The 19,877-nt window shown below is 36.5% G+C and overlaps 1 protein-coding gene across 4 annotated transcripts in view; it reads left to right on the top strand.

Moving 5' to 3' along the window:
- The window catches only part of DPY19L1 (dpy-19 like C-mannosyltransferase 1), a 104,824-nt gene that overhangs the window by 39,971 nt on the left and 44,976 nt on the right, over positions 1-19,877 (top strand). For all 4 annotated transcript variants that reach the window (XM_053896718.1, XM_053896717.1, XM_053896716.1 and 1 more), the window contains exons 7-8: positions 8,392-8,449; positions 19,557-19,648. In XM_053896718.1, coding sequence (XP_053752693.1) covers positions 8,392-8,449; positions 19,557-19,648 — 150 coding nt within the window. The remainder of the gene's footprint in view (positions 1-8,391; positions 8,450-19,556; positions 19,649-19,877) is intronic.

Below are 19,877 nucleotides of genomic sequence, written 5' to 3'. Positions count from 1 at the left end.
GTACGTGTGATGGGTTGTTTCAGTGTTGCAGTTTGTGCCCTTGATTTCAGGGAAATTTTCTTAGATTATTTCTTCACTTACATCATTCCTTCTGTTTTCTCTTTCAAAACTTCTGTTATTTGAGTATTGCATTTCCTGATCTTCTAATTTTCATATATTTTCCTATTTTTAATATCATTGCTATTCTACATTCTAGAATACTTTGTCCACTTTATTTTTCCAACTCTTCTCACTTTTTCATTTCTGTTATCTTGTTTTTAATTTTCAAGAATTTTCATTTGTTCTGTGAATGTTCCTTTTTTAAAAAGTAGTATTTTATTTTTGTTTCATGGATTCAATATCTTTCTCTCAGTGGATACTAATGATTTTTTTCTTCCCTAAACAACTTTGGTACCTTCTAGTTTGCTTTTTTTTAATCTTTTGTCTTCACCTACCGTGTTAGAGGTTGTCTTTAGCTGTCTGGCTATCCTAGGCTGTCATGATTGAGATAGGAGGACACAAAAGCAGTATGGAAGCTCCATATCGTGGGTGGAACCTGTTAACATTGAGTTTTTATATAATTTGAATAAATGACGTGGGAAGAACTTAGAGTGACTGCCAGTTCTTTGGTTTGCCTTTAGATGTAAAAGAAAATATAATGTAACAAAGGTTTTTCAAGGTTGTGATAGGGAGGTAAAGTGTTTCATCAAGTTAATTGGAATGAAAGATTATAGGAGAATTTTTAAGAAGTGACTGGGTAGGGGGGAAAACACCGAAATGAGTTAGGAGACACTGTCTTCTGTGTGAGACAGAAGATACAATAAGATAATGCTTGCAGGGCACCTAGAAGAAAGTTTGCTTTCAGAAAATAGTTTTTAATTGAATGAAGTGAATAAATTATTGGGGGAAGAAAAACTTAGCTCTTGATTGCTATTTGCAAAAGGCACAAAAATGATATATTCTTATCTAGCATATAAGCTTTATTAGCATTTTACCAATTTAGGAAGTATTTTTTCAGTGGATTCATTTGAAGCTTTTCCTCTTCAGATTCCCATCTTAAGATTATTTGCTTACTGAAGAAATACGTTTCTAGCACTTTCAGAGGTAACTCTGAGGAAACAGAGTAACAGGAAAGCCATGGGTCTTTCCTAGGGGTCAGACTTGGGTAGCAAACTTTGTTGGTTTGAAGTGTCATTTGCTGAGATAGTGACCTAAAAAGGGACAGGTTTTGGAGAAAAGATGCCAATATTTTCAACCAATAACTTTCATCAATTTATGTGTACTGAAGAGAAATACTTATCTTTTAAATATTCATATACAACTGTTAGACCAAATGACTAAAGATGTGCTAGCAGGCCAAGTTAATAGAACATTCCAAAAAATAAAAATAAAAAAGCAAAAAACAAACAACAAAAAAAACCCCCTCCACAACAAGAACATGAAGCTGAAGAAATTCGAGCTGGTGCAATTCATAGCTTATTTAAGACATATTTTAGTCAAAAATCCAGCCTGCATAAACAATAATGCTTGATTTTTTAATGAAGCATGAACAACAGAAAAATGTCAAATAAAACAATGGAAGCAAAGCAAAATTGGCATAAAGAATAAGAAGCCCAACTTTGCCTTGAAACAGGTAGTGGTATATTGATCTATAATAAAGAATTGATATGAAAAGCTACTGTATTCTGCCACAGAACCTAAAAGGACATTGATTCACTTCATAGATAGCTTGGATTGGATCATGAGAAGAGACTAGAAAAACTGGTTATATTAACTGTGACTCTTCACTATCATTATTCAGGATAGAAAGGGGGGATGTTAAGCAAAATTAAAAGGAAGATTTGGATATAGACTAATCTTCCATGCTTTCAGGGCTTCTGGAATACCTTTAGAAATAAAGTAGTCAAAAATTCTTTCTGGTATCAAAGAAGCATGAACCTGTAGTGACCAAAGAAAATAATAGAGTAGAGCAGAAAATGAGATGATGAATGCATTATGCTCTGTGACTGGTTGGTTTCTCTTGTGGAAGAAAAGGCATTTTCTGATGACTAGCTATGTCTACAAAAGAATGGCCAGGATTTTCTGACAAGAGCTGAGAAGCAATGGAGGATAAAGTAGAAACAGAGAAAGGTAAATATTCAAGAAGAGAAGGAAGAGATCAGAGACAGATTAGAGTGGCCCCAGTGATACAGAGCAGCAGACATTAAATGTAGAGAAGTTCATTAAAAAAGGTCGTTAAAAAGTTCTCCTCAAAAAGCCACCCCAGTGTAAGAGAGGAAGGGAAAAGAGGCACAGGGAACCCGGAACCCTGCCTCCTGTGAGTTAAGACTCTAGGTGTGCCTGTGATGAAGGAGAATAGCTGTGGATTATGGGGAACAAGCCGGAGTGTTGGGAGAGAACTGTTGTGAGAAGGGAAGTGAGAGAAATGAGCTCAGAGGGGCAGGCTTTCAGGAAGGTTCCAGGGTGGTGTCTGAAAGTAGCAACAGAGGAAGCTACTGGCCTCGCCCCCGGGCCTTGAGCCATTCAGGAGCATGGTGGTGTGGGGAGGGGAAACTTCTTCTCAGAGGAGGGTGAGGTTTCAAGACAGGAGAGGGAAGCATCTGGGTAGAGACTGAGGGTGCCGTGAAGGAAGTTGTTTACCGTGGAATGGAGGTTCTGAAGGGTGCAGTGAAAGGTCTGGATGGGGAATCAAGTGGTGTGGTGGGTCACAGTAGAGGTTCCACCGAACACATGACACTGATGATGAGCAGGAGTCTGCATCTAGGCCAGTGACCAAGGACAGCAGTAGCATGAGGTGTGGGGTGTTTGAAAGTGCTCCCTTCCCTCCCCTGAAAGAAAAGAATGCCAGCCGCCTTTTAAGTGGATTGTCTTCATGTTTTTATTTACCCCTCAGATACCTTTTGACTCTGCCATAGACAACTCTCAGGCTGTGTGTTAGGCACTATGGCAGCCACCATGATGATTTGGGAAGTTCACAATCTAGTAGATAAAAGATTATGTTTTTGGCTCTGGCAGACAAAGAGTTAAATTAAAGGCATTAATTAGTTGCCTCTAATAGACTGGGAGGGCTAAGCTGAGACCTTTCCTAGCCTTCCCGATTATCATTCTTGTTCCTTACCTTTACTTTCTGTGGCTTTCCTTAATGCCCCAGAGGAGCCAAAGAATCCACGTGTAAGTTTAGGGGAAGGTGCTCAGTGGGCCTGCCAGGTGTTTCTTCATCTGGCCTGCCAGGTGTTTCTTCATCATAGGTGTCTAAGTCTAACATCTCTAACTTGAGACTGAAATTCTCTTAATTCAGTTGTTTCTACATTATTCTCTCATTTTCTCTTTCTTAAGCATTTATACAAGAGTTACTTAACTTCAAGAGTTAGTTAGTAACATTTTGAATTAACTGATTAGTTTTTCTTTTTCTCATTGAGTGTTGAACTTTGTATGTTTTACGATTTTTTCGTAAATGGAGGTACAAACATCAGTGATTAATGAAGCCCACAAAATATGATGATTGGTTTGAATTCATGTCACTTAAAGATGCGAGAAGAGAATTATAAGTTATTAAATGTCAGAACTGAAAAGTATTTTTAAGATCTTTCACATTCTTACCCCCTCATTTTACATCCAATGAAATTGAGGCTGAAGAGGTGAATGAGTAAATATGGTAAATGTTTAGCAAACTTAGAATATTATAAAACTGACACAATAGGAGCTTCAGAATTTTCTGATAGTTGGTGGTAATATTGCAGAAGCAGCTTTTTTTTTTTTTTTTAAACCACTAGGGAATGCTGAAATATCAACTGATCAACTATAATGAGGAAACAAAAAAGTCAGTCTTAAGTTTTCTGATTATTATATCTTTTCTGTTTAGAAAAACAAAATGACCTCTGTGGTCGTTTGTACGGATCATAGGGGAGGGAGTTAATGCTGGAGACACTATTTTAGGTTTGTTGCAAGTCACATCATTTCAAAACGATTGTAACTCAGATATTCCTTGTAGGTAAGCAAATTTTGTTCTCCCTTCCAACTATACAGGACATGAAAGTGTAGGGGAAAATCTGCCCCCCTGGTTAGTTAAGCATAGCTGTTCGTGTTCATGGAAGAGGTTGGGCCATAACCTACTTTGTGGTAATTTGCTGAAGGGGGAGTTTTGTCACAACGCTTCTGCCTTTGGGAAAATGTCCAGTTCTGGAGCCCCACAGGTCGTATGGCAATTGAGTAAGGGTGGAAGACTTCTTGAGCAGACCTCATCATGAGTTTTGGTTGCGAGATAAAATCGGACTTGTGATCCTTCTGTTCTTGTCCTCCACATCCCTGTCCTTGTCTTTACTCTGCCATTAAAAAAATTCAATTCATAAAATTTCAGTTTTGATTCTTTTTCTGTTCAGGGTATTTTTAAAAGGGAATTTTACATTAATTTCCCAAATTGGTGGTGTTGTTTTGAGTCTCTTTTGTGTTTTAGGTTGGTTTGGATTATAATCAGATAATGAGGTGTCTTTCTAGCCAGGTGCTCCAGGGACATAAAAAAATAATGCATATTCTCTGTATAGTTAAAGTACTATATATATTCATAAAATTGAGCTTATTGATTATCTCATTCAAATTGTTAGTATGTTTTCTTCAGCTTATGTGATCTACCAAAATCTGAAAGTGCTAAAATACTTTACTATGATCAGATTTTATTATATCCCTGTATTTCTAGAAGTTTTAACTCTAGTTATCTGACTGCCGTGCTGCTTGTCCATAAAAGTTTTATTTAAAGAAATAGAATTGAATAAATGGAGAGAGACATAATCTCCAGCTGAATGGGCAGACTTACATCACATAAATGGCAGTTCTTCCAACATTATCTCTAAATTTAATGACATTCTGATCAGAAACCCGACACTTTTTTGTGCATGGGAGGGGCATTGGTTAGAATTACCTTAAAAAATGTTAAAAAATAAGAGTACTTGAGGGTGGGGAACTTTCCTTATCATATGTTAAAATTACCATAATGTGGGGTGCCTGGATAGCTCATTTGGTTAAGTGTCGGATTCTTGGTTTCGGCTCAGGTCATGGTCTCACGTTTCATGAGCTTGAGCCCCGTATCGGGCTCTGAGCTGACAGTGCAGAGCCTGCTTGGGTTTCTCTCTCTCCCTTTCTCTCTTCCCCTCCCCTGCTCACTTTCTCTGTCTTTCTCGAAATCAATAAATAAACTTTAAAATAAAATTACCATAATGCTACAGGAATAAAAACAGTGTGATATAGAAAATACAGAATTAAGTCAATTGGCTGGAAGTAACAGATTCTAATACTGTAAGAAATTAAAGTAGATAAAGGCTGAATTTCATTACACTGGAAAAAGGAATGTTTATTTGATAAATGGTGTTAGCATAATTGGCTATCTGTGTCAAAAAGAACAAAATTAGGGCTTTACACTTACATTTCTGTGGATGAAAGATTTAAATGTAAATTACAATGATACTGGAAGATATTTTAGAACACTGTATCATTTTGAGGTAGGAAAGATCTTCACAGACAAGACAGGAAATGCAGAAGAAATAAAGGAAAATATTGACATTTAACTACATAAAATTAACTGCGTAAACTTTTATATTTCTTTCTGGCAGAATACACCATAAATTATTAAAAGACTTAGTCACACATATGACAGTCAAAAAATTGATACCCTTAATCTTTGAATAGGGAAACAGACAATCCAATAGAAAAACAGACAAGAATGTAAACAGGCAATTCACGGAAGAGAAATGCATATTGTCTCCAAAACCCATTAAAATGATGCTCTGTATAAGCAGGAAGGAAGTAAAAATAACAGTGAGAAAAAAGTTACCACCTATCCAATGGGGAAAATACAAAAGGGTCCGGGCACATCAGGTTCTGTGTTATGGAGAAGCAGACCCCTCACATGCTGTGGTGGGGTGTATGTGGACTGGTATGGCGTTTTCTGGAAAGTTCATTCTTTGACTGGGCAGTCTCACAGTAAGGTCTGTCCTATAGAAATGAAAGCACCAGTATATGCATGTACAAGGATATTTATTTTAATGTGTTTTTAATTAATTATTTTTTTTATTTTAGAAAGAGTGTGAGTGGGGGACAGGGTCAGAGGAGGAGAGAGAGACAGAGAGACAGAGAGAGACCGAGACAGAGAGAGAATGAGAGAGAGAGAGAGAGAGAGAGAGAGAGAGAGAGAGAATGAATCTAAGCAGGCTCTGTGCTGAGCATGGAGCTCGATCCCATGACCCTGGAATTATGACTTGAGCTGAAATCATGAGTCGGACGCTCAACCCACTCAGCCACCCAGGCATCTTTTTAACGTGTTTTTATTATAGTAAGAAATTTAAAAAATATTAGTATGTCCGATAATAGCGAAAAGACAGAACAAATTGTAATACATTTGTACTATGTAATATTTGACCTCCGTTAATAAGAACGTCTTGAGTTACATGTATTGATTAGGAATCATCTTCATAATAGATTGTTTGGCAAAGGAACATATTTCAGAGAGGTGTTAGTAGTATGATCAAATTAAAATATATATTTGTATGGGTATAGAAAAAGATTTGGGAGAATGGACACACACAGATGTTATTATTTATCTTAGGTGAATGGGATTTGGAGAAGGGTGGCAGGGAGGAGACCAATTTTTAAACTATGTAGATCTTTGCACTTTCTGCTCTGGTGGAATAAGTTCAAAATATTAACATTTATTTATTTAAACCCGTAACTCTAGCTTACATTTTCTAAAGTCTCATGACTTTCAATGAAATTTGGGGTTGGCCTGTTTGCTGGTCTTTTTAAGAAGACGTGCTGGGCCTCCAAGGGGAGAATGCTGGCTTTCGCTTCCTGGCCTGTACTACTTTCTGGCTCCTTTATTTGTCCCTCTTATTTCTGTGATTCTTCACTTCAGCCATTTTCTGGCCAGTATGCTGTTTCTTTGCCCCTTTATAGGTCATTTGTGCTAGTCCAGGTTGATAGTTGGTGGAGAAAAATTACACAGTTCTTCCATTAGTGTCCTATAAATGTGTGGTGTTCAGTGTCCGATGATCCCTTAAGATGGCTTAGCAGTCCATCTGTTTCCCCTCGTTAGCTCCATTCTTAAATGCATGTGGTATTTCAGACAAGCCTCTTTCTTCAAACTTTTAGCACTGCCACTTCTTCTCTAGAGCAGCAAGTGAGGGGCTCAAGACTCTGTAGGGAAAATGGCAACGCCAGAAACTACGTGCTGCTCTGAACACACAAACTTAACCTTCCTCTCGTACCAAGGCTGATTAGCCACCTATGCTGGGGAGGCCAGCCCTTCCTATCTCTTTCTGTGGGGATGTGGAGGGTGTGTGTGCTCGTTCCTTGGATTGTCTCTGCCATCTCGTGTATCTCCTCTGTTTCCTTATTCATTCATCTCCAAGAGTAAGTATCATGGCCTAGGATACCTGTGTCTGATTCTTCCTTACCTTCCTGACTTGTCTGTGTTATACATGTACTTGTTGGGTAGATAGAAAGAAGGAAGGCTATTTGGGCACAATAATGAGAAAACAACATGAGCTAAAGAGAGTAGAAGTCCTCAAGAGTAAAGATGAAAGAAAGGCAGCAAACCTAGAACAGCCTTTTTATCCCCTGTCCAGATTTTTAAACTATGTCTGGCTTCTGGCCAGAATGGGAGGAGAGTGGGGGGACGCGTATTACTCTTACCTAAGCAAATGAAGATTTAATTGTTTCAACTGCCAAACTATGGCATTATGATTTCTTAGCTAGAGTTAGAAGCCTGATGGCTGTATTTTGATTTTTGTGTTCTTTTATAAATTTTTGAAAACAGATGAAAGGTAAAAACTTCATCTGTAAACTGATGTTTGCCAAGCATGTTCTATAGGAAAGCTTGGGATGGGGTTTGGGAAATAATGAATTAATCAAATCTTTAATGGGCTGGCATGCTTTCTGAATTTCCAAGAGTAGGAGACCATATGGTGTTTTCTACCTTAATGACCACTAAACCTTTTTCTGCACTTCTCTCCTCCTCTTTCCTTAATCTATTATCCTGTGTCTTCAGAAAAATAGTTTGAGAACTGCTGGAGGACACAAATAAATATATGGTACGAAAGAGTGGAAAAAAAAAAAAAAAAAAGAAAAATATCAGCTTGTTTTATGCCCAGGAATGCGACTATTCACAACTTTTTATTCCCTGTCAGTTTGAGGTTTTTTTGGTACATTTGGAAGATGGAAAATGACTTTTTAAAAATGAAACTAATTTTGACTAATGTTACGGTAAAGGGAATAAACCATTTTGTAAATAAGCACAGTAGAGTGAGTTCTAGTGTGGCTAAAATTTGTGTAGTACTGGAAGTTTATCATATTATATTATTTCATGGTTTCATTAGGGTTGACCTGAATTTCGGTTGAGTTATGTTTTCTTACCTTCTTTTCCAGCGGCAGCCGATTAGGAGGCCTGGTTACAGTGCTGTGCTTCTTTTTCAATCATGGAGAGGTACGTAGTCAACAAACATTTTCAGAATTTTAGAAGATTGTACTTCCAGAAATACAAGTTTCTTCTTTAGGTAGTCAATCAAATATTTTTTAAAAAATTTAGGAGATTTTGCTGATGGAAATACAGGTTTCTTTTTAAAATTTAATTTCCTTAAATTTAGTCTATAGTAGCATTCTTTAAATGTTTGATCTTCTTTTCATACAAATTTTACACTAGCATTTATTTTAAGTTAACTTTTTGTCAATATTATATCTTTTGTGCCATATATCTCTTAGTGATTTGAAGCAAGATGGGTCTGCATCAATTCTTTATATAATTTAAAAGTGCAGAAGTTCACGTGTAGTGATAATTGAAATAAGCCAGCCATGGATGTAGTTAACTTCCTTGTGTGGGGTAACTTTTTTTTTTTTTAAGTTTATTTATTTTGATAGAACGAGAAAGAGCCCAAGCAAGGGAGGGGCAGAGAGAGCGAGAGAGAGAGCGAGACAGAGACAGAGAGAGAGAGAAGCCCAGGCAGGCTCTGTGCTGTCAACGCAGAGCCTGACGCGGGGCTCCATCTCACGAACTGGGAGACCATGGTCTGAGGTGAAATCAGGAGTCAGATGGGTCGGATGCTTAACCAGCTGAGCCACCCAGGTGCCCCAGGGGATAACTTAGCGTTGTTGGAGCTATATAGTATGTTTCTGTCTTAATGCATCTATGTTAAACTTGGATGCATTTTTAAGTCTCCTTTGCAGAATATTATTCCTGTAAATTTGCACATATCCAAGGGTTTTCTAAAGAGAACACTATTATAAAAAAGTATCGACTCTGTCTCCAGGCTACCTGTGTTCAAATCCTGGCTCTGATGTTTAGGGGCTTCGTGACCTGAGCAAGTCATATGTCTCACCTGCCTTAGTTTCCTCTTTGTAGATGGGTGTAATGATGTTACTCATCTCATGAGATTATTGGGGAGATTAAATGAATTCATGAGTGTAAAGCATCTAGAACAATGTTTGGCACATAGTAACTGTTATGTAACTATTACCTTCTATTATTATTAATAACTTAGTTTAGATTAAATTCTAATATAAATTCAAGATGCCAGTGAAATCCTTCCACTAAATCAATTGTAGTTGTAAATGAATTTCTATTAATAGATCTCTATCTGGTTTTCTTTCATGGTAAATTTTGTACGAGGGAAAGGAAAAAAAACTCAGCTTGTTTTGTGTGAAGTAACTTAATCCTTTTATGCATTTATAAACTCAGTGTCTACAGTATTTGAATATGCACACGTTAAAAACCCCTAATTATACTGAAACGTAACTGTAGAGTCAAGGTTGAACTTTTTTTTTTATTGTTATGTTAACTAACATAGGCTTAATATTTAGAATCACAGAAATTTAAAGCCAGAGCAGCCTTAGAGATTAGAGCATTTGAGATAAATCATTGCAGCATGGTTTGTCTGACTTTTGAGCAAGAAAAAAAAATTTGTTTTTTTTTTTTTGCCTCTTTTTGACTGTGGATGCCACTCAGTGTAATAGTGCGGACCATGGGACATGTGGAAGCACAGATCCTGGGAGAATGACCTAAGAACTAGGAAGTAACTACTTAACAGTGGAGGAAAGGAGCGCTGAGTGTTCACTATGAGATGTTGGAGGAAAGAGATTATAGAAAAATTTGAAGCCAAGGTGCAGTTTTAAAGACGATGGTCTGTTAAGCAGAAAGGTCTATTGTGTTACCCTCAGTCTAAATTAGAGGTGGTCAATTCCCGATCTTATGTTTTTCTTACACGATTTTGATGCTCACATAGCATGAACATCATTCCTTACAAAGCTTTTCAGTTTATACCAATGAAATTTGGACTATTCTGTTCATTTTTCGGGTTGATAGACTTTCCCTTTGATACTTTTTGGCCATTTGGTGTGTTTAAACATGCTTAGACATCCCTTTCTACTTAGGAAAGGGTCGACTAAATGTGACAAGAATTAGAATTGCAGTTACACTGAAATAGTCAAGTAGATAATTGTACTTAATCAGTAACTTAGCTTTGGAGTAGAAACGTGACCATTCTGAGTAAAAACATTGAAATTTCGTAGAATAAACTGCAGTTTGGGGTAAAGTGAGGGTGAGAACTTAAGTAACTAAAACTGTTTATATTATAATTTAGTATTTATTTTGGTTTTCAGACTGTGATTGTCAGACCCTATTTTTTTCTGAATTTTAAAGATGTTGCTCAAAGTCTATAATTTTTATAGAAGGGAAGTATCTACTCTGGTCGTACCTATTCACATGTTTAGTGAACTGTTCTAGAGCTTCCTGGTGTTTTGCTCACCGGAATTGCTGGCGGTTACTAATCTGAACCCCTCTTTCTTAGGAGAGTTATCTTAATCATGCGAGTGAATGGTTTGTATGCCAAAAAATAGTTATGGATTGTTACTTGCTTTTAAATTCTATTTCCATTGTTTAGTTTGCTCTCTACTTGAGTCTAAGATAGTATATTTTGAAAACAGTCTTTCACTGAGATGATTTCATAAGGGAACATTTTGGCCTTAACAAAAGAACTACACAATGTATAGTATACAAGAAGTAATCAAATGATTTAAAACAGAAATTTAAAACCTCCAAATCTGAAACCTGTGAAAATGTAACAAAGGACTTATTGATTGTTCATAGTAATAATAATATTGAGCTTGCACATTTCATAATAAAAATTATGTAGATGTTTTCACTTGTCAAGCTTTTTTTTTTTTTTTTTTTTTTTTATTAAATGTTGATTCTGTCCCAATTGGGAATTATTGCTAAGATGAAAGCTAACAGTTTTGCTCTGCCTTTTAAATCCTTCCTAATTACAAGATCAGATGTATGCCACATGGGTTGATACTGTAGGATTTTTAGCATACTGATTGAAAAGCATTTAGAGGAGTGTATCAAAAAAAACCTAAATACAGTATTTCTCTTTAATTTTAGACTGTTAAAAATTCATTATATGTGAAATAGGTTTGTTTAGCTTTTTCATGATGAGATTTTTTAGAAGTTATTACTAAGATGACTGATGGTGTTTTATGTGAAACATGTTCACAGATAAAATGATAGGCACATGTGAGGAGGAAAATTCTTTTTTTTTTTTTTTTTTTTGAAACCAAAGTAATTCAAAGTAGTATATGAAAGGTTTGCTTTAGAGGCATATCTAATTAACCTTTCTTTATTACCCATAATATATTTCTGACCCATATTGGGTTCTTAAATATTTTTGAACTGAACTGAGATAATGTACATGTTCCTAATTAGTTATTGACACAGTTATGTTATTTAAGATTTGGAAAGCAGTTCTTAGAACACTTTGAAAACAGTCTCATTAATCCTTGGGATGTTCTTGTATGGTAGATAAATAGGAGATAATAATATTCCAGTTTGCATAATAATTGGAAGCGCTAAAAGGTTAAATGTTTGAGTCAAGGTTGCTAAGCAGGGACAGGATTCTAAGTTTTCTGATTAACATGTAATCTCTCCAAACTTCTCTCAAGACAGATAACTCTCAGAAAAGGGAGTAGGATATCAAAGATAACACAACAGTTTATCTTTCAGGAGTAAAAGTACAGAGATCTTTCCTTGCTAATTTGCGGAACTTTTTCTCTTCCCTTTCTCTTCTCTCTTCCTTCCTTTTTTTTTTTTTCTTCTTCCCTCTCTCCCTTCTTCCCTTTTTTGTGATGGTAACATTTTGGCCAGGACATTTATTCTGGGTCTTCTGTTTATTCAACTCAATTAAAACAATGTATACAGAGGGCTCATTGTATGCCAGGTACTTGTAGATGCTGAGGATATGTCAATATGTCAGTAAAACAAGGACCCCTGTCCTTGTGGATAAGCGTCTGAAGGTCAGACCATCTTCTGTCTAAGGTGGGAGAATCCTGGCTTTTGGGGAAAGTAGCAAGGAGGCTATCGCAACAGGAGCGGCGAGTAGAAGGGATGAGGCCAGTTAATAATGGGGAGTAGGATGTGGAAGAAGCCAATTGTGTAGTCCTTGTTGGTCACTGTAAGGTTCATTTGGAGTAAGTGGGAAGGCCATTGAGGAATTACATGCAGAAGAGTGATGCAGTTTAAATTACTTTTTACATTAATTTGGAAAGTTGTGTGAGTATAAAGATGTGTTATTTATTCAGGCTATTGAGAGGTGTGTTTATCAATTTGTGAATTTACATTAAAATTGCATTAACTCCAAAGTCAAAAAAAAGTGTGCTGATCTTAGATGGGAATGTATCTATTGATTAGATTTGAAAACCGCCTATAATATAGTAGAAAACTAGCCTCTTGATGACCTGGGCCCTGCTGGGTTCTCAGCATTGTCCAGGCTCTTCTCTTTGCTTAGGTCCCACTGCCCTTCCCCCTCTACTTCCCAAAAGGACCACTCCTTTTCCTTCCTCAGAGCCTTTGTATGTGCTGTGCCTTTGCCCTGCAAACATCCCTCCCTTTTTATCTCCTAGCTATCCTTCACATCTGGACATTTGTGTTTGGGTGTCAGTGATATTTTTCATTCTACAGATCTGGGTTTCCATCTGGTAGAATTTCTCTTTGGTCTTAAGAACTTTATTTAGCGTTGCGGTGAAGATCTGCTGCCAACAGGGTCTCTTAGCTTCTGCCTGTCTAAAAATGTCCTTATTTTGCCTTCTTTTTTTTAAGCGTGTTTTTGCTGGATAAGAATTCTAGGTTGATAGCTTTACCTTTCGGCACTTTAAGTGTTATTCTATTGTCGTCTGCTTTCCGTTGTTTAATGAGAAGTCAGTTATCATTCTTCTTATTACTCTGAATGTAGTACATCTCTTCTGTGGTGGTTTGAAGACTTTCTTTTTATATTTGGTTTTCATTGGTTTGATGGTAATAAATTTAGATGTGGTCTTCTTTGTATGTGCCCTGCTTACGGCTCACTGAACATCTTTGTTCCCTGGGTTGATTCTTCTAAATTGGTTTTGGAAAATTTTTAGCCAGTATCTTCGAATATTTTGTCTTTTCACGTCTTTGAGGATTCTGATTCCATGTATTTTTGATGGCTTTTTGATACTCTCTTCCTCTTGTTTTTATTCATGTTTTGTTTTTTTTTTTCTATCTTTGTCTCTATTTAGATATTTTCTCTTGCCATGTCCTTGAGTTCACTGGTACTTTATTCTGATACATTCAATCTGCTACTCAGTCCGGTGAATTTTTCATTTAAGATATTATGAATTTCAGTGTTAGAATTTCGGGGTTTTTTTCGAGCTTCCATTTCTCTATTGAAAATTCACATCTGTTCACCCAGTCTATCTTATTCTATAAATTTTAAAATCTAATTATAGTTATTTTAAAGTCCTTGTCTGTTAATTCTAACATATATGTTGTTTATGGCTTTAATTCTGTTGACTAGAGTTTATCTCTTGATTGTGGGTTCTGTTTCTTTGCTATTTTGCATGTGTCATAGCTTTCTATCTTATGTAAGACATTTTGTATGAAAAGATGAGAAAGCCTGAACTAGATAATTGCTTTCATTTGTTTTTTTCTTTTTCCCAGAGAAGGACCATCTTTTCTCGGGTCAGGCATGTAAGGTGAGGCCCTGAGCATCTGGATCTCACTATGAGTCCTGCTTTAGTTGGGCAGGGCTATACTTTTCATTGTTTTAGTTTGCCTCTGGTTTGAATTAAGGAGATCTTTGCTCTTAGGCTCAATCTCCAACTTCCCGGCTGCTCAGCCCAGGGCATTAGCTCTTTGATCTTACCAGCCTTTGAATTGAGAGGAGGTTCGTTTTCAGCCTTTTAGTTACTTTCAGTCCATCTCTGAATCCAACTTCCCGCAAGTTCCTGGAAGCTAAGCATTATATGAGATTGTGAGATCTCTGTCTGCTTTTTTACGCCTCCCCACTGCTGCCTACTCTGCCAAATTTGTGTGGTGTGTGTGTGTGTGTGTGTGTGTGTGTGTGTGTCTGTCTGTCTTCAGGGTTGGTGTGAGGGGGGGAAGTTGTCAAAAAGATTTATTTTTGTGTCGTGGCTTTTCCAGATTCCAGTTTTTGTTGTTAGAAGTCTATCTGTTTTATATCTGGCACCAGCAAAAACTGTGGAAGGTCCATACCTAAATTATGCAGTTGTTCCCAGGTGTAAAAGTAGAAGCCAACAGATGTTCTGTCTCTTCTTTTGGGCTCTATCTAATTCCATTGTACATTTTGTCCTAAAAAGGCAGTACCAAAAAACTACATGTTTCTTTACTTTTTCTCTCTAGCTTTTTATTTGGAAAAATTAATGTACACATTGTTCTAGATTCACTTCATTTGCCAATTGTAATATTTTCCCACATTTGCTTTCTCTGTCTTATACATGCTCCTACACATCACAGACGTTTTTCTAATCCATTTAAACTAAGTGCAGACATGATGACATATATTTATGTTAAATTAATTCCTAAAGATTTTGTGGGGGTTTTGGGTACTATTCTCTGCCTTTGATATGTCCCCATTTGTCTTTGAACATATCCTTTCTGGGAAAAAAAAAAAAAAAAGGTGTTACAGGATCACCTTGTACTTTTCTTATCTCCAGATGTGGAATCCACTGTTTTCTTTAATTTTTTTTTTATTTAAAACAAAATTTTTTTTAATGTTTATTTATTTTTGAGAGAGAGGGAGAGTGTGAGTGGGAGAGGGGCAGAGAGAGAGAAGGAGATACAGAGTCCGAAGCAGACTCCAGGCTCTGAGATGTCAGCACAGAGCCTGATGCGGGGCTCCAACACACGAATGGTGAGATCATGACCTGAGCTGAAGTCAGACACTTAACTGACTGAGCCATCCAGGTGCCCCCTTTTAAAATTTTTGTAATGTTTATTTGTGTGTGTGTGAGAGAGAGAGAGAGAGTGAGCCTGAGCACCGGAGGGGCAAAGAGAAAGAAAAATTCCCAACCAGGCTCCACACTGCCAGCACAGAGCCCAATGTGGGGCTCAAACTCATGAACTATGAGATCATGGCCTGAGCTGAAATCAAACTCCAGACATTTAACTGACTGAGCCACCCAGCTGCCCCAAATCCACTGTTTTCTAAGGAACCTTGGACGCTTTTAGTGGAAAATGATATTTATTTATTTATTTTTAAATGTTTATTTATTTTGAGAGAGAGAGAACAGGGGAGGTGCAGATAGAGGGAGAGAGAGAGCATCCCAAGCAGGCTGTGCACCATCAACACAGAGCCCGATGCAGGGCTCGAACCCACAAACTGTGAGATCATGACCTGAACTGAAACCAAGAGTCAGTCACTTACACGACTGAGCCACCCAGGCACCCCAAATGGTATTTAGAGACCACAAGCAGGGTCCTTGCTGCACTCACTGGTACTAGGGTGTAATTACTTTTAGCTCTTTTCAGCAGAAGGCTAGTAAATATGCTTTTAAAAAAATCATTAATTCCTACTGATTCCTCCAATAATTATTTTAGGGTTCTTCTTTACTTTCCCCCACTCCATATTTGTATTTTCCTCTTTCCCCCAATTTAAATAAATTTATTTATTTGCTTTATTCTATAATATACAAGAAGTAGTTTCAGAATTAGTACACTAATCCTGTTACCAATAATGAATTTGCTAGTAAGACTCAAGATTTTTTTGCAGTTCTTTTTCTTGCAAGAGTATATTCTACTAACGTTATACAGTCAGTTCAAAAATTAAACATTCAGAAGTGACTTGAATTATTTTTCTCTATGTTATTATTTTGATAATACAATTAAAATCACTTATAGTTTATACTGCCTTTATATCTTGACTAATACTTTCATACTATAGACAGAATTCTGATTCTTGATCACTTTGAGAGGTATAGTTTACAACCACATGGTAAAGGAGATATATTGTTAGAATATTGTCAGACAATATTTTCTATTTTAAATGAGTAAGGAATGGTCAAGTTTGGGTCATTGCAGCAATAGATGGAGGCATGAAGATGTGATTCAATGCTTTTCCAACAAAGTTTACAGATTTCACAGATGTATACTGATATCCTGAAAGTTCAGAGACAAAAAAGATAATTTTCTTTTCATAGAATCAGCAGAAATTCTTTGTTAAGGTAGTAAAACTTAATACTAGCAATTATATATTACTGCCACATTAATTCTTGTGTGAGCCAAAATTGTGTTACAAATTCAAATTGATTTATATGACTGGTTAATTGGGCAGCATATCATTACGTGGTACAGAAAGAGACAAAAATTCCAAGAAAGGTACCTGGCTTATTATCAAGGTGCAACACCATCAGCCAGCCACACAAAGCCCACTCCGAGCTAAAGGTCTTCCTAAATAGTGGTACTGCCCTAAGTAACATCAAAGAGATGTTCAAATTGTGGCTGTTACTCCTAGCATTTTTTATGGTTAGCATCTGAGGAATAGAATTTTTTTTAAGTTTATTTTTTTGAGAGAGAGAGTGAGAGCATGTGAGTGAGGGAGAGGCAGAGAGAGAGGGGGGGAGAGAGAGAATCTCAAGCGGGTTCTGTGTTGTCAGCGCAGAGCCCAGACCCAAGCTGAAATCAAGAGTTGGATGCTTAAGCAACTGAGCCACCCAGGTGCCCCAGGAATAGTATTTTTAAACCTGTACCGTTCTCTGCAGGAAAGTAGCCAAACCCATGGGGGCCAGAAATCTTTTTTTGGAAGCAGTTTAAGTGCAGGGTTTAACACAATATTATAATGAACAGTAAGCAATATAAAGCAATGTTATAGCTAATATTGTGTGCAGCATTCAGAAGGGGGATAATTTATTGTAAACCTAGACATTATACCAACAACAATTTATGACTAACCCTACAAATATCAGCTCTGGCCAAAACTCTTAGAACAAGCCTTAAACACGATCTTTCTGATATTAACTAATTTATAATTCACGAGTTAGTTGTTCTCCTATTTAGTTTTACATTATGAAGAGAAGTAGATTAGATTATGCTAGATCTCTAATAGTATAAATAAGCCATTTGAAAATAGAGCTTGACAAATGAAGCTGCCTACTGCTGAAATTCCTGGGTTTTTGATTCTTGAGTAGATGATTTGAAATTCAGGCTTTCCTAAGCAGAAAATTGGAGCTGTTGTTGTCAATACCTGGGCCATATCATGCTGCAGCATTATTTAGTGCTTCGAAATGTGTGCCAGAAATTATATACTATAAGAGGACAGTTTAAAGAAACAGATTTTCTTTGAGTTCATTTTCATAATTCAGGAGTTTCTTGTATTTTGTCTGAGTGTGCGTAACACAGTGTGTAACCCCATGTGAAGGAGCTCACACGTTTATTCCCTTCTATAATTCCTAAATTTCACAGTGATGCCTTTAGAAGGCATTTTGAACTATCATCCTATGTAGAGAACTGTATTATAATTAGAGGAAAATACTTACTTGTTAAGATTTAAGGTCTGATTAAAGCAAATCTGTTTACTATTTTCAAATTACTTGGGGTCATCTGGACCAGCAGTTATGTTTGTACCAGATCTAGGAAAGCACATGGTGTCATTGGAGAAGCAATAAGCACTTTCCCATACATTTGCATTCATTCACTCTTAACTTTGTAGAGGCAGATGACCTTGCTCTTTGTTTCAGTTCTGTAATTTGGCCTTCTCATCCTACGTTTTACAAGGGATGTAACTGAGTTTTAGAGAATTGAGTGACTTCAGCTAGTAAAAGAAATGAATTTCTAAGAGATGGCACCATAGTTGAATTTGGGTAATAAAATAAACGTAGGTAAACAGTCTGAATGGAGAAAATTCTCAAATTGTGAATTACATAGTTTAAATATTTTCTTCTTGGTTTTTGCACAGAGATTGATAGCTTTATAAAGTATGGTTATATATCTCTACTATCAATCATACTGAAATTTCTAATTAATTTGGTAAACTAACAGATTTTTTAAATTGCCTTCCAGTAACAATAAATATGCATTTTAAAAAGACTTTTTCAATCTTTTCAGAATTCTCTTGTGTGTATAGTTCATTTATAAATAGGTATCTATGTTCAGTTTCATAGAGGATGGTGAATTTTGCTTAAAAAGAGAAGTAAATTGGCTCAAATTTTCTATAGCAGTAGTGGAAATATCTAATCGTCTGAGGCAGAGCTAAAATAAAGGAAAGGTTTATTTCCTTTATTCACTGTGGTCTTTGTAATTGCATGTAGTCTTTAAAGTAACTCTGCTTGGAGCACCTGGCTGACTCCTTTGGTAGAGCATGTGACTCTTACTCTCAGGGTTGTGAGTTCAAGCCCCACTCTGAGTGTAGAGAGTACTTACAAAATAAAAAAAATAAAAAATCTTAAAAAAATAAAATTAAGTAAATCTGCTTGACTTGAAAGATGTAATGATTTCATCTAGTGTAAGTAGCTTAATAGTAGTAAAATCAGATTGTTTATATGTCATTCAGTATAGTTTTCCTTTAATTGAAAGATAGACTTATTAATACATTTCGTATAGATGCAGAAAAATGATAAGAGTACTAAAACTGGGATGGAACGTTATTTATTTATGTCCAAAGTGAGTTCTTTAGTAGAGTTGGTACATTACATTTTAGGATTTATTATTTTTTATTTGATCCCCTCTGCCACTTTTAAATATTTTGCAGCCAAGGGTAGCTTGGGCAAAGAAAAAGTAAAAACAGAAATGGAATGCTGCCCACCCCCCCCCCCCCAACTTTTTTGTAAAGCAGCATTGTGCATAAAAATACTGACATTGATAACTACAAAGAGTTTTGAAGTATTGGTTATGGATAGTTTTGCTGAAATTCAAGTGGAAGAAGACAAACTAAACAGGTTTCCACCACCAATTCAAAATGAAACGTTTTTCATTTTGGCGGAACATTTTCTTGCTCGTGCTTTCCCCACTTTCCTTTTAGGCTGTAGTTGAAGTCTGTTGGTATTTGTTGTTGACAATTCATGTTACTATTTCACAAGATCTTACGCCATGTGTGTCCCCCTCTCAATAATGTTTCGCTTCTCACTTTTCAGTTTTGCTGTTGGTGGAAAACCTAGCAGCTTGTTTTCCAACATACCATTTAAATTATGTGTGAAAAAGACTTTTTTTGTGTTCGTAAATAGCTGCTTTCGATTAGTATGTCTTACTTAACACATTCAACAGACAGACCATACACTATGAATTTTGTTTTTAGTGCACACGTGTGATGTGGACACCACCTCTCCGCGAAAGCTTCTCCTATCCGTTCCTTGTACTTCAGATGTTGCTTGTGACTCACATTCTCAGGTAACTTTGACTTCTCCTTAGGTCTAATTTGTTTGTTTTGCATTGAATAACTTAAGCTAGAATTTTTTAAGCTTCCATAATAAAAACAGTCAATGGAATGAAATAATTAAGACGATGCCGTTGCTAGGTTGAATCCATGGTTATTTTAAGTGTATACCTTCAGAATATTCAGCACCAAAAACATTTTCTTCAGCTGCCTTCCAGTCTTCTCCCTTTTTCCTTAGTTGCT

Source organism: Panthera pardus, unplaced genomic scaffold (genome assembly GCF_024362965.1).
Source record: "Panthera pardus isolate Hobbes unplaced genomic scaffold, ASM2436296v1 HiC_scaffold_8, whole genome shotgun sequence".
Classification (NCBI taxonomy): domain Eukaryota; kingdom Metazoa; phylum Chordata; class Mammalia; order Carnivora; family Felidae; genus Panthera; species Panthera pardus.
This window is presented reverse-complemented; position numbering and strand designations above follow the sequence as displayed.